The 13,664-nt window shown below is 38.1% G+C and overlaps 1 protein-coding gene across 2 annotated transcripts; it reads left to right on the top strand.

Annotated features, from left to right (window-relative positions):
• Window positions 1-1,942: 1,942 nt before the first annotated feature.
• NSMCE4A (NSE4A component of SMC5/6 complex) lies at window positions 1,943-13,131 on the top strand. Of its 2 annotated transcripts, none has more exons than XR_012650182.1 (11): window positions 1,943-2,705; window positions 4,002-4,082; window positions 4,660-4,790; window positions 5,879-6,030; window positions 8,025-8,124; window positions 9,503-9,593; window positions 10,099-10,193; window positions 10,990-11,038; window positions 11,678-11,837; window positions 12,420-12,511; window positions 13,044-13,131. XR_012650182.1 is itself a non-coding variant. In XM_075026542.1 (11 exons), the coding sequence occupies exons 1-10, from the start codon at window positions 2,426-2,428 to the stop codon at window positions 12,501-12,503; spliced, it is 1,155 nt and encodes a 384-aa protein (XP_074882643.1). In that variant the 5' UTR covers window positions 2,033-2,425; the 3' UTR covers window positions 12,504-12,511; window positions 13,044-13,131. The 2 variants fall into 2 exon arrangements, 1 of the variants encoding a protein (XP_074882643.1); XM_075026542.1 differs by having other exon boundaries at window positions 2,033-2,705; window positions 11,746-11,837.
• Window positions 13,132-13,664: the final 533 nt, after the last annotated feature.

The following is a 13,664-nucleotide window of genomic DNA, read 5'->3' as shown; positions in this document are numbered from 1 at the left end:
TAATTGTACCAGCCTGTGGTAAGTCGTGCATTTAGATTTTACCCCAAGTTTCACAAGTATATTAAGTTGTCAGGAGAACCCAACACACCTCTGGATTCATGCTCCACTGAATTATGAATGTATAAGAAAATTTGGAGTTGACTGACATGTACTATGAAGAAAAGAATATTGTAGTTTTGGACTTCAGGAGGATGGAAATCCCTGCTATTGAATGTGTTCTTGTAAAATATCTGGGATACATTAATTGAAGTAACAGTATGTTTTTGTTTTTAATGATGTGCCCTCTTAATAAAATTACTTTTATTTTCTGTTAAAATTACAGAACACTTCATCCCCATGCCTTTTCTGTAATACAGTGTATTTCATCCTATATCAATATCATGAAAGATTCCCAAATTTGAAAATCTCCTATGCTTCTAGTGTTCATTACACCTAGAATGCCTTCTAACTGGTTACATAAATACACATTAACAGTGAAAGAAGAGTCAGCTGGGAGATGCTGTTTTGCAATAAGTCCTGTGTAATAGAACTTGCTTTAGAACCAATACAAAATTGGACTTAAATTATCCAAATTACAAAGAAGCTACTTCTTTTTGCCTCTCTGGCTGCTTCACCAAACAATTTCCAGCCTACTGAAGCCCTCAACAAGTCACTGTGAAATCCTGAATGTTCTGAACCCTTGCCTCCTGTTCTACAATTTACTGAGATTGCAAAAACTTCTAGGCAATCCTGTCACTATGTTTGAACACTAAATAGTACACTGAAGCAGAGAGCATATGCATTACTGTAACTATGAACTCCATGATTGAGGGGAATTACATGCTGTAACCAGGAAAGCAGGAATTAAACCTCTAGCATATATGGCTGTTTTAAATTTCTTACAGGTTATAGCAACTTGGTATTAATACCTATCTTTTAATTCTCTTTTCATCAGAATCTTGTGCAAACTCTATACTCACAACTGAAATAGATTACTAATGATTGTTTTATCTGATCGGTGTGGTAACATAAACCAAAAGTCTATTTCAAGGAAGTCTTACAGTAGGATCATCAGGATTTCGGAAATAATCATTCAGCATGCTTCCTAAGCTACTGATATTTATACAAGAGTTCTACTACTTATGATGAACTATGAGAAAATAAGGGCAATGAGGGACATTACCTGGCCCGCTGCTCCAAATTAGAAGCCAGATCCACTGTTACACTAAACTCAACTCTAATGATACTGGTACTGGGAAATGAATAGAAAGAGAGGAGAAACTATGCGTTAGAGAAATTTTTTTTTGTCTGTAATATAAAATGCTCATCATTGAATGGCAATTTGAATATTGTTGAATATTTTCCAGACATGTAATGCTTGGCTGCTGTGGGTAACTTGAAAATACTGACATTTCTTCCTGGTAAATTAATAATACATATTCTTACATTTAACTCAGCTTTAACTTTGTTGTCTTTCGTATAAACAATGCCACTGGTCATGATTAACTAATTTAGGAGTTTATTCCACTTCAAAGCATAAATTTGTTACTTTATTTGCCAGAGCACGGATCCCTGCTTAGTGATTAATGGACACATATTATATGGAAATACACGTGTTAGAGATGCTCAGTCAAGTGTTGCCATGCCTTTGCCTCCAATTTTCACCTCTTCTGCTCCTCAGATGTTAGAGAAGCTTAAAAGTAGATGAAAGGTTTGTTACCAGCAGGTTCATCGTTACATTTCCACCCCTTAATAAAGGTGAAAGTTCTCGGACCTTTCTGCTCCACTTTCCTAAAAGCGTTTAAAAGCAGAAAACTTGCTTACTCCACGAGGTAAAAAAAACAGTCACGCCGCGGACGCGCGTGTGCGCACCCCTCGGGGATTTATTCGAAACGACCGACTGAGGCGCAACTTATTTTCGACGACTAAACTACCTGCGAGGCTCGGCAAAGCCTGAGGGGGGAGCTGCGAGCGGTGGTCGGTCCGCCTGCCGCATTCCCGCCCGGTGACGAGGCCGCCGTTACCTCAGAGAGGGACCGCCGTTACCTCAGAGAGGGACCGCCGTTACCTCAGAGAGGAGCCGCTTCCCGCCGGCGGGCGCCCTGAGGGAGGGAGGGAGGGACGGACTGACTGACTGACTGACTGAGCTCGCCCGCTTATGGCACCGCGGGTTTTGCTCGTTTCCCGTCCCGGCAGCGACCTCCCCGGGCGGCAGCGCCCGCTTCGGGGTGGGCTGTTAGCGGCTTCGTTCCCCTCCCGCCCCTCCGCTCCGCTCCGCCCTCGTCCCCTCCCCTCCCCGCGGGGTTTGGCCCTCTCGGGCCGCCGTTGTGGCTGGTAACGGCGTTTCCGCGCCGTTTGGCGGGGCCGGGCTGCCCGGGCGGCGGCGGCGGCGGTCTCCCGCCCCTCTTCCTTGGCGGCTGGTGGAGGCCCGGGGCGCCGACCAGCGATGTCGGAGGCGAGCGGAAGCCATGATCTCTTCTCCTCGCAGAGCTCGGGCGCGGAGAGCGGCCGCCTCTCGCTGCCGTCCACCTCGGGCAACGGCGCCGTGCCCCGGCACGACCAGCAGCAACGCGTGTCGAGCCGCTCTCGCTCCGGGGAGGAGGGAGAAGAACTGGAGGCGGCGGGCGACTCGCCCAGGCCGCCGGAGAGCGCCGAGGACGCCGGCGATGACCGCAGCAGGAGGATAATCCGGAACCAGTACCGGGAGCTCATCTACAACGTGCAGCGTAAGGCCGGGGTGCGGCTGCTTCAGGAGCCTCAGGGCCGCCGGCCTCTGCCCGGCCCCGGGGCGGCCGGCCCGCTTCGTCTCCGGCGGGGATGACTCTTTATCCCGGGGAGATGGGGGCTGCCGGGGGGGGGGGGGGGGGGGGCGGGACAGCCGTTTAGGTGCCGGGCTGGTAGCTTGAAGATATTGTTTGAGGAACTGCTAAAGCTTTCGTGGGCACTCGTGAGTTCCTCGGGGTGCTGAAATCTTGAGCCTGTGGTTAGATCGAAATTGGTCTCCCTGGAAGCACTTGCAAGCCCAGGGACGGCGAGGTTGTGAGGGATTTACCGGCACTTCACGCGTGTGACTGCATTGATGCAGGGGAACGGTCAGCTTTAGCCCTGCAGGTGTACTGAAAGCCTTTAATTTTGCCTTCGTGGTGTTTGAGCTTTCATTTGAAAGGGCAGGAACCAGTATCCGCCCATACCAGAAAGTTATTCTTAGGCTTTCCAGAAAATGCCGTGTGATTTTTAGCATCTCTCTAGGTAGGTGTGTCAGTACTTCTCCCGTCTATGGAGTGTGCTGTTTTCCTCATGAAAGCGTAACAATGGTTGTTTGAGTAAGCGCTGTCAAATTTAGCAACATGTGCTGTTGGTTGTTTTCTGCATACGCGCTAAATTGGTAGGGTTGTTTACGAGAGAATACAACGCAGTTTATGGATGTTCCAGTCTGTGTTTATGCAGAAGAACAACAGTGGTATGTCAGTGCATTGAGTATGGTGTAGGTCCTTAAAAGCAGTGCTATGAGTCGCTGTTCAGAATTGAACATCTGAAAGCCTCCTTAAGTCATATGTGTGCTGTTATGTATAACTAACTGCGTTTGACATGGTGATCTTCAGATATCACCAAGCATACATTTTTGGGGGTTGGTTGGTTTCTTTTGTGAAGATCTGTAATAACTTATGGATAAGATGAATAACATACAGAAAACTATGGTATCTGGTAGCTGCTTTGCCACAGATACAGATATTTTACTGGAACCAAGAGGAATCTGGGATGTGCTAACGTAAATTCAACCATATAAATCTTATTCCACTGAAGTAAATGGAAAATTACTACTTCAAACTGAGTTGGTGCATAAGCATTAATAAAAATAGAGCCTATGTACTCTTGCAATTAATGTACTGTAAGTATATTCTGTATTTTTGTGTGTATGATGGGCTATGAACCAGCCAGTTTTGATTAAGGTGTAAGTATGTATTTCTTGACGCTTCTATATTTAAGTAATTTAGGATTTCATTTGTGTCCCTATCCCACAGAAAATCGTGAGGATATGCTGAGTTCAAAAAGCAACAGACTGACGGAAGCCTTGGAAGAAGCCAATAAACTGTTTAGTGGAGGTAAAACAAGTTCTGTGGTCCTTATTAGAGGTGTTTGCTTGACAGTTGGCCAAGTGTGAGGCGATGATGCCTTATAAACAAAAAAGGGCAAGAGAATGAAATTGAAGTCCATGTACATTATCAGAATTATTAAAGTAAAATTTGATATGCTCAGTTGAAGAGGAATTGTTTGAATAAGGTGATATGGGGAAATAAATACCATTACTTTAGTGTTTATTTGCACTTAGAAATACTCCGTGCTTTATCTTGACTCTGTAGAACAATATATGTAAGTAGTACATTTATAAAAGATATGAGTGTAGAGGGGTGCATTTCACTTGGAGAGATGGAAAATGTATTGATGAAAAATGTGTTTTATTCTTTAAGATAATGTGTTATTTTTCCATGCTTGCCTTTGTCAGTGTCATCCTCTTTTTTTAAATGCAAATATGATTGTAAGGATTATATAAGTAAGTGTGTTAGAGGTCATTGCAATAAATTGATTTACAAAGCTCAATACCCAGGATAGTCTATATGCTAAATTTTATTATTTTTTTACAATTTCATAATATTAACATAAAAATCTTTTCTGTAACAGTTTCCTGTGCACGAGAGGCTGCACTGGATGCCCAATTTCTGGTCCTAGCATCAAATCTAGGAAAGGAGAAGGCCAATGAGTTGCGCTCTGAGATGACAGCATTTGATTCACTAGCATTTGCGGAAGACTTGGTAAGTTCCTGACTCTGAATTTGCCAACAATTTTGCTAGAGGTTTACCCTATTTGTGACAGAATCATAAAATAAAAGCCTGAGATTGTCAGCAGGACATGACAGATCTGATGGAATTTAACACTCTTCCTATGAATTTCTTCAATTAACTTTCTGGTTAGCGTTGTTCGTTGTTTTAAACTGTGTATTAAGCATTTCCATTATGCATAGGGGAAAATCTAACTTAAAATGCAGCCACACAGCCACCCCCACCCTCTCATTGTTGCATTGCTGCTACTTTATCACAGTTCAGTCAGTTCGTGCTGTTAGGGTAGTCTTGTGCGCTTTTTTTTATACCCACTGTTTTGTAGTTTCTCAGTAGCTAAGTAGTTTCTTTATCCTGTCTACTGCCTTACAAGTTTTAGGATGGAGTTCTCAAGGCCCTGTGTCACTGACATGAAATGGGACTTTGGATTGCTTGCATGCTTTTAGACTTGACCTGTTTGTCTCTGTACTGTGACTGAGTGGAAGAGTCAGTTCAGAAAAGCTTTGAAGCAGACTTTTTTTTTCCTCCCTGAAAGTTTTCTTTTATGTTACAGCAGATTAATAAGGAGTCTGAGCCTTTGGTCAAGTCTAGAGCTCTGCAGTATAAAACCCCATGAATTTCAATTGTTTTATTCAAGTTTTTCCTGGGGAAGTCTGGATTGGTAGATGCAGGATTGAGCCAAATAAGTTGTTTTATGGTATTCGAGGAGCTAGGCTTCCTGGAAGTGTGTGGTGTTCAGAAACTGTGAGACATCTTAGCTTTATAGTGCAATTTAAGTAATGCTTTGCTACTTCATACGTCATTGAAATTCTATTGGAATATAGGCAGTTTTATTTACCTATAGCTTTTTTTTTTCATTCCTTGCTGATGCTTGCTGAACACAAGAAGTCTGTATGTGAGTGTTTTCCTGTTTTCACAATGTATTCAGGAAAGTCCAGGTTCTTATGGAGTGATATTAAATACTAATCTAGCAGGACAAACACCGTAATACATTATTTCACCATTAATGTATTTACTGATTCTTCTCTAAGTGAATTTTCATTGCAGCTTTTCTTCTTTTGTAGCTAACCTTCATGGGTATAAATCGCATAGAAGTAGAAGAAAATGATAGTGATTCTGAGGGCACTTCAGGTGGCTATTTACCTAGTAATGCCTGGCATAAACTGGGAGAAGAAACAGAAAAATACTTCAGAAGAGCGCCTTCTTTTCACTATATGTAAGTTTATTTAAGGAAATCGTATATACTGCAGCACAAGCTAATAGCCTTAATTGATTCTTATCTTTAATGCCCTGGTCTTGAATAGAGTTTAATCTGGGGTCACACAGTGTCAACAAGAACTTCTGTGTGGTCTCTGTTCTTATGGTACAGTGAATGCTTTGTCTCCAAAATATTCCATATTTCTCTCTTTGATTTTGATTTGGCTTGGCTACAAAACAATATCACTTGTATCTAGTAGAGATAGCAAGGTATTCTTGATTTACCTGTTCTAGGCCAACACCAGTAGAAGTGATCCTCTTTCCTTTAAAAGCTGACTCTTCCGTCATCTTTCTCTCCCTGTGCAAAGCTGCAGCCAGAATCATGAATAGAGGAACCTTTTGTTTTTTTTTTCTTTTTTCTTTCTTTCTTTCCCAGACAGTTATGGAAGGTCAGTCCTTCAGGGTCTATATCTTTTATCTGATGATTGTATTATCATGAAAAGGCCAACACTTCTTCGTTGTACGTCTGTGTTAATGGGTTGTCTTTTAGAATCTTGCTTTCTGGCTCTGCCTTCAGAAGAAATCACCTGATTACTGGCAAGTGGCCTTCTGTAGAAGCAACGTCATCTCTCCTTATGCGTAGGCAACCCATTTAGTAGGAGCCTTTTTAGCTGCTGTCAAATGACCCTCAGTCACCTTGCTTATACACAGTGCTCCAATTTAAATCTCTCATCAAGTCAGCCTAGAATAGCAGGATCTAGTTCAATTAAATTATCAACAGTAGAGCTGATAGAATATTATTCAGTTGTTTATGCTTTTACACATGTTCCACCCTCCAATAAGTATCACTGTAATTGTAACAAAGTTACTGAATATAATCATTTGATCATGCAATATCTGATATTTAACATTGGATAGCTAATTGAGATATTTCAAACTTATGTTTGCACTTTAAAGCTGTAAGCTCTAAATGATAAGTATATTTTTCAATCATTTTTATCACCTTAAGACAAAACTGACTGCAAGAAAGACTTTTTTTCTCATTAGTTGCGTTTTGACATCTTAAGTAATGATGGGCTTCTTTTGATGGAGGATGTGTGAATATTTGCAGAGTGTTAATTTTAAATAATAAAGTGTAGTTCTCAGTTTAGGAAAAGAACCACTTATTTCTGACTCCATCTATTCCTATCCGAGGCCTGAGTTTAGGTTTTTTTCATGGTCAGTCCGTGACTTCTGAAATTGAGCAGTCACAACTCACCCAAGATAAGGAAAAATAGGTGCTGCAGATTTTTTGGCTACTGGCTGAACTAACGGATTGAGTCTCAATTCACACTCTCTCGTTTAGGCATCTAACTTCTTGGAGATTCAAGGCAATCAAAGTTAGGAGCCTAAGTTCCTTATGTAGTCAATAGATAGAGGTAAGCACTTCAAGAAAGTGCATAAATCTAGCACGTATATTATGCTCACATTGTTTAATGAGAAGCTTTGGATCTCTTCTTAGTGTACTGAATGTTCTATTGATTGACTATATTTTAAAAATGTGTGGCTTTTTTTTTTTTTTAAAAAAAAGCTTACTGCAAACCTGAACTTACAGAAACTAAACAATAGATGAAAAAGAGAGAAATATTGTATGGAGAGAGTTTTCAGGCAGAAAAGTTTATAATAAATTCAAATGGAGATATTTGAGGATATGAACCATATATTCTGTTTAATTTCTTAACTAGCTTTAAGAAAAGTAGATTTAAAGCTTTCAGTTTTAAAAAAAAAGTTGGAGTAATTGCATCAAATTTTATACATCTGTTGTTAATTCTGGTATGAGGCTGCCAACATACTGGGAGCAACTTCTGGGGATGGTTCTTTATAGAAATCTCTAAATGTGGTATCGTGATATTTTTAGATATCAGTCATTACTTTGCACTTCTATCAGGAGGAGATCAACTGCTCAGTATGTAGATTTCTTATCATACAATGTAAAATATATTTCCATATATATGGTCTTTTTATATCGGTTAGGTTAGGATCTTTCAAGTCTGATCCTCCTGTACCAAGGCAACGGATAGAGAGGCAGAAAAAGGCTACGGGAGGAGAAGAAAAACGGGCAATGCCTGCTCAGGTTTGTGAAGTGTTATCTTTATTAACAATTTGTTGTGGCATAGTTATTACAAGTGACTTTTAACTATCTCTGTTCATGTTAGTTTGGGTTTTGTAGTGATGAACTGTGTAATACTAAAGGATTCAGATTTCATTATTAGGCTGCTTGATTTGTTTTGTGTGGACTGCAGTATTTCACTGAGTGGAAGGAAACAGGATTTACAGACTGATTTCAAGTTCATATTAGCTTATTTGCTCTGATGCTCTTGCTTTGAAAGGAAACAAAAAAGAAACTTCTTTACATTAGCGTGTTTTCAACTTTTATTTAAAAAGTGTCTAACAGTGTGTGGCATTTGCACAGAAATGTGGTTAGCAACAGCAAACTAATTAGCTCATTTAACCTATATTTTCCCTGCTTCCTGTTTCCCTCTTCTTTCTGTCTTACTCTGGCAGAAAGGCAAAAGTCTAAGTATACTTAGAGAGGTTTACATTTGAAACTTTGAAAAAATAAACCATGTTGTTACGGGGAACCTCTGGCTGATAATGCCAGTACATAGAGGCAAAATGTTGTATATGTCTTTCTAAATACAGCCTACTTCACAATAATCCAAATAGTGATAGAAATTATTCTGATACAGTTTGTACTGGGAAGAAGAGGAGCTGAAGGGTTTGAGAGAGTTGCTACCAGAAGTGAGTGACTGCTCTTTGTGGTTTGCTTAGGTAAACACTGATGATCAGCATACATGTCAGTCTGTGTTAGAGATACAGTTGTGTGTGAAAGTTTCTGTAGCTTGCTTTATTGCAAGGTGGTCGAAGGGAAAGTGTTAGCTAACAGGAACAGCAAACACGTTACTGAAGACTGTACTTGAAAAGTGAATTTGGTACTCTGTTGATTACAGTGCTTGAAGGACGATTAGGAGTACCCTGCTTTACAGATAATGAACAAATCTGTAAAATCACAATAATTGTGTCCTTTGGCCACGTCAAACTTCAGGACATGATATTTCTTACATGTAAACTTAGGTGCCTTTTCTGAAAAAAAGTTAGGATCTTGATGAACTGCCCTTCTATGCTTATAAATAAACTTCAGTAAACTCACAGACTATGTATCACTAGGGGTAACCCAATTCCACAGAACTATTGGAAAGTAAGCATAGACCAGTAAATAGGCTCAAAACATACAAACTGTGGCCTTTCAGTTTGATATTGCAAGATGGGAATTAATTCCTAAAGCATTTTGTAAGTTGTCTCATGTTTGCATAAGTGTGTCTGTAACTGTGCATGTGTGGTGTAGAGAGAAAAAATTATCTTTCATGTTACGCGTTCATAAAAGGCCCTTTTCATATTCTTGTCTTAACAACAGTGATTATTTGAGGTGAAACTGTGTTTCTTTTCTCCAGTTAAAAAAAATGGAGGAGTCTCATCAGGAAGCTACAGAAAAAGAAGTAGAGAGGATCTTGGGATTATTGCAAACTCATTTTAAAAATGACCGTAAGTGTGATTCAGTTAAGCTTTTAAAGCGTTAGTTTGAGAAAATGAATGCTCTTAATCTTCTACAGTTAAGAGTGGTTAAACTATAGAAACAAAATTAGGTGGAGGTCACAAGTAGAAATCTTTATATTGAAGGATATATACTGACTGTATTTTTTGTGAGCACTAATCAGTTGCTGTTTGATTGCAAAGTAAACTGAAATCCTACCCTCTCCGTCATAGTAGAGCATGCCAGTGTTTAGAAGGCAATCAAGTGGTCACTCTGTATGTGTATGCCTGTGGCACAAGATGGCAGAAAATAACATTCTCTAGAAACTTTGTTTCTTTCTGCAGGCCACTGGGAAATTAGTTAGCATTGTAACTAGATTGACATAAACATTCAGTTAGCTTCTAAAAGGAGTATTGACTTAAGTTTGTGTTTAGGTATATTAGCTCTTTGTCTACCACCTTTTTGTTTGTGGTTTTTTTTTTTTTTTTATTAACAAACCCATTTTTGCATCTCTAGCTGATACACCTATTTCCTTCTTTGATCTTGTGATTGATCCAAACTCTTTTGCACGTACTGTGGAAAACATCTTCCATGTGTCTTTCATTATAAGGGTAAGGCATGGCGTATGTCTTGAAATCTTATTTTAGATACTGGAATTATCTAGAAATATTGATTTGTTGTTTTTATGGCTTCGATATTGACAGATTAGGATTGAAATACTGGGAATCCTAATTTGTTTTCCACAAACAGTCTATGATATTTTGGTAATTGAATAAAAAAGAAAACAGAGTTGACAGACTAATATTTTTAATTAGATTTTTCTATTACAGTCAATTTACCAACAAAACAATCATGAAATTTTTGCTGTCAATGCACTTTTCAAAAAGGAATCCTAGCTCATGTTATTTTAGTTTATAGAAGAGTAGTCATAGAGTACAGAAGAGTTATTGAGGTTGTAGGAAAGTATGTCACTGCAGTGTTTTCTGTTCTTTTTGAATCTGTAGATTTGGATTTCAAACTATACTTAGCTTGTCTAATAAATAAAATTAATTTGGGAAAAGAGAAAAACTTACAAACATATTTTGACTAAATTCAGGTTTATAATGAATAGTGATGTGATTAGAAAGTGTTAACTAAAGTATATTTAATGACTAATAATGATTTTTAATAAAACAATTTTTTTTTAATCCAACAGTTACTAACTGTCATATATCAGCTGCATTCTTCATGAATAAGTGCTATATTTAAATAATTTTTCTTATTTGGTATGCCAATTATAACATGCTTTATCCATATATGTATCTGTTTATGATTATGTAATATATTAATTAAAAATATGAAATCTCAGTGCATTATCCTAATTAGATAGCTCTAAATTCTGAAATTTTAAATCCTACTGTCTTTTAGGATGGTTTTGCAAGATTAAAGCTGGATGACGATAAATTGCCAATAATAGGTAAAATCTAGTTTTGGAAGACTATAATAATTTTTTGTTACAACATTGAAAAGTAGCTACCTCTTACATGTTCACAAAGTTTTTGGTATATTTTTAGCTGCAAGAGTAGAGATTCAGGGATATGCAGTGAATGTAATTGAAGGCATGAAGATATCTATGAGAGGAACTGAAAGGATTGAGTCTCTTTAAATATTAAAATATGGAAAAAGGCCAATATGCTGATCTATACAAATTAATCCTACTAATAGAAATAAAAGGTTATTACCTTTCCTTTTAAGTGAAACTTTCTCTAGTAAGTATATGAACATTGTTATGCTTTGCTGAGAGTAGATATTTCTGTGTGCAAGAAGTCTTCTTTGTCTATCTGAGTTGGGAAGTGCTGCAACTTCAAAACAGTTGAAAAGGAAATGCCTTCCTATGTACAAGGTCTTTGGCTTTCATTCCCACAGGATATCAATGGGATTAAGACTTTGGTGGGATTTCATAAAGGATTAAATACTTAGGTCCTTCTGGGACTCTGAGAAACGTTAGTGTTTAAAATTTTAGGAGGTAAGACTAAAGTAATTTCTTAAGTATATAGTACAGGCTATTGATAGATAGCTTAGTGGCGCATGTATAATTGATCTGTTTTTTGTGAAGCTTTTGTGTTCCTGGAGGAAGCTGACTTTACAAGTATAAAGACTATGAAAACACTATGTTTCGAACAGAGCCTTCAAAAGACAAGGCGGGAGGGGAGGATGACCGTAGTACTGGAGCACGGAACCAGGTTGTCATATCTCTGAACCATCAAGAATGGAAGGTATAATAGATAGCACTTGATACTTTTGATTATTATTATTTTTTTCTTAAGTGTAAGAATGCATGTGAGGGCTGTGCTGTTATGTACTCTGATAAGGATAGGTGTTCCTGTATATATTACCACTACATTTAATTTTACGGATTCCAGGACAATCACAAATCTAATTAATGCTTTTAACTGCAAGAAAACTGAGAATTGGGATAGCAATTTCATCTTTGATTGTTGAAGCCTGGTCAGTTTAAGTGCTTTTAAGTTGTGCAGTGACTTGCCTTTACTGCTTTATATGAGGACGGCATAAATACGGAGTCTGTTTCTTTCCTTAATGTATGATACTTGCTTCTAGAGGGGAAGTTCTCCATGCAATGTCCTCACTGTTTGCTGTTTGTAATAAATCTTAGACAAAAAGTAGTTTTTAGCACATACCACTCTTCTTTGTCCCTCACTCAGAATGTGCAGAAGAAATTTAGTAATTTGAAATAGTGCTTTAGTATGAGAAACTTTATTACTTACCTGGTGGTGACTGCAATTAAATTGAAATAGTTCAGCTCTTGTAACTCACATACTCTTGTCATATCTAACCAGGAAATCGTAGAAACATATGAAATAACAGAACCTATGATTAGCCCTCCTCATCATAGAAATGAAGAAGAAATGGAGATAGCTTAATTCCTCAAGTAAGTTCTTTTAATAAATCAAACTAAATAAGGATACAGTGCATGAGTTCCTTATGCATCTGGAAGAGCTGCAGGGAAACTACCTGTGACTTAAGTGTGTAGAAAACCTATAAGTAGGGTAACTGTATAACATCTGGAACATCTTTATATTCTTGATCTCTTTATGGAACAAAATGTAATCTAGTCTTCTACGTAGTAATTAACTGAAAAAAAATTTATTTTTACATTTGATGGTCAGTTAAGTGATATACTTGAGTTAATTTTTTGAACTTTATACTCAATGCAATGCTGTGAAGAATCATAGCTTAGTTTTTGTACTTTTTTTTTTTTTTTTTTTTTTAACCTGCTGACAGCTGATGTTGTTAATAGAGTAGTCTGAAGAAGGACTTAGGGAAGCGGGAAGGGAGACAGCCTGGTTCCCTCTAAAATCCTTTAAATGACAGGATTGAATTCTTTTATTGTCACAATTGTCTAGTAAGTTCCAAATCTTAATGCATGTTGTCTTATTGTTTTCTCTTTTCTTTCCCCCTAGGTGCCTTAAAGAAAATATTTTAAAATGCTTCCTTCAGAGAAGATTTTTATATGTATATATTGTAAAATTAAATTTATTTTTATCAAAATATCTTGACACTTTATATAAGCTGTCTTGTTTATACCTGTCATAGGGTTATTGCCATATACTTTCTATTTATTATGGTTTTGTTTGCTACTTTCTAAGTGTCAGTAAACTTTATATAAGCTTTCATAAAAAGCACCTGCTATCCCCCTTCTGTCATCCCTTGTCTCTCCCCAATAGCAGCCTGCAAGTGCGATTTACACGGTTAACCATCTCTGCTGTGATAATTTTGTTATCTAGATGGTCTTGGGTGCTGCAGGAAAAATTGATATTGTCTTCCTGTTCTTACTCTTCTGGAAATCAAGGTTCGAGTTTGGAAACTTGATCTGAATTACAGACAAAAATTCCTCCTTCCTTTTTTCCTAAGTGTATTTGGTTTTGTAACTTGGGCAGGACAGCTTTATTAGGCCATGACGTTATTTTCTTCAAAAGAAATAAAGTCTAGCTCCATCTCCAGAAGATGCTCTTTGGAGCACCACTGCCTCTGGAGGTTTTTAGGATTTCATCCTTCCTTTTATCATTAGGCAGGGTCTCTAA

This window comes from Buteo buteo, chromosome 4, assembly GCF_964188355.1.
Source record: "Buteo buteo chromosome 4, bButBut1.hap1.1, whole genome shotgun sequence".
NCBI lineage: Eukaryota > Metazoa > Chordata > Aves > Accipitriformes > Accipitridae > Buteo > Buteo buteo.
The sequence above is the reverse complement of the archived record's forward strand: the minus strand, read 5'-3'. Positions and strand labels throughout refer to the sequence as shown.

Excerpts from the sequence above, each read along its gene's own strand:
- NSMCE4A (XM_075026542.1), top strand. The coding sequence starts at position 2,426 with ATGTCGGAGGCGAGCGGAAGCCATGATCTCTTCTCCTCGCAGAGCTCG. Across the intron at positions 11,039-11,745 it reads CGATAAATTGCCAATAATAG|AGCCTTCAAAAGACAAGGCG; the intron begins GTAAAATCTAGT and ends TGTTTCGAACAG. Across the intron at positions 11,838-12,419 it reads TGAACCATCAAGAATGGAAG|GAAATCGTAGAAACATATGA; the intron begins GTATAATAGATA and ends ATATCTAACCAG.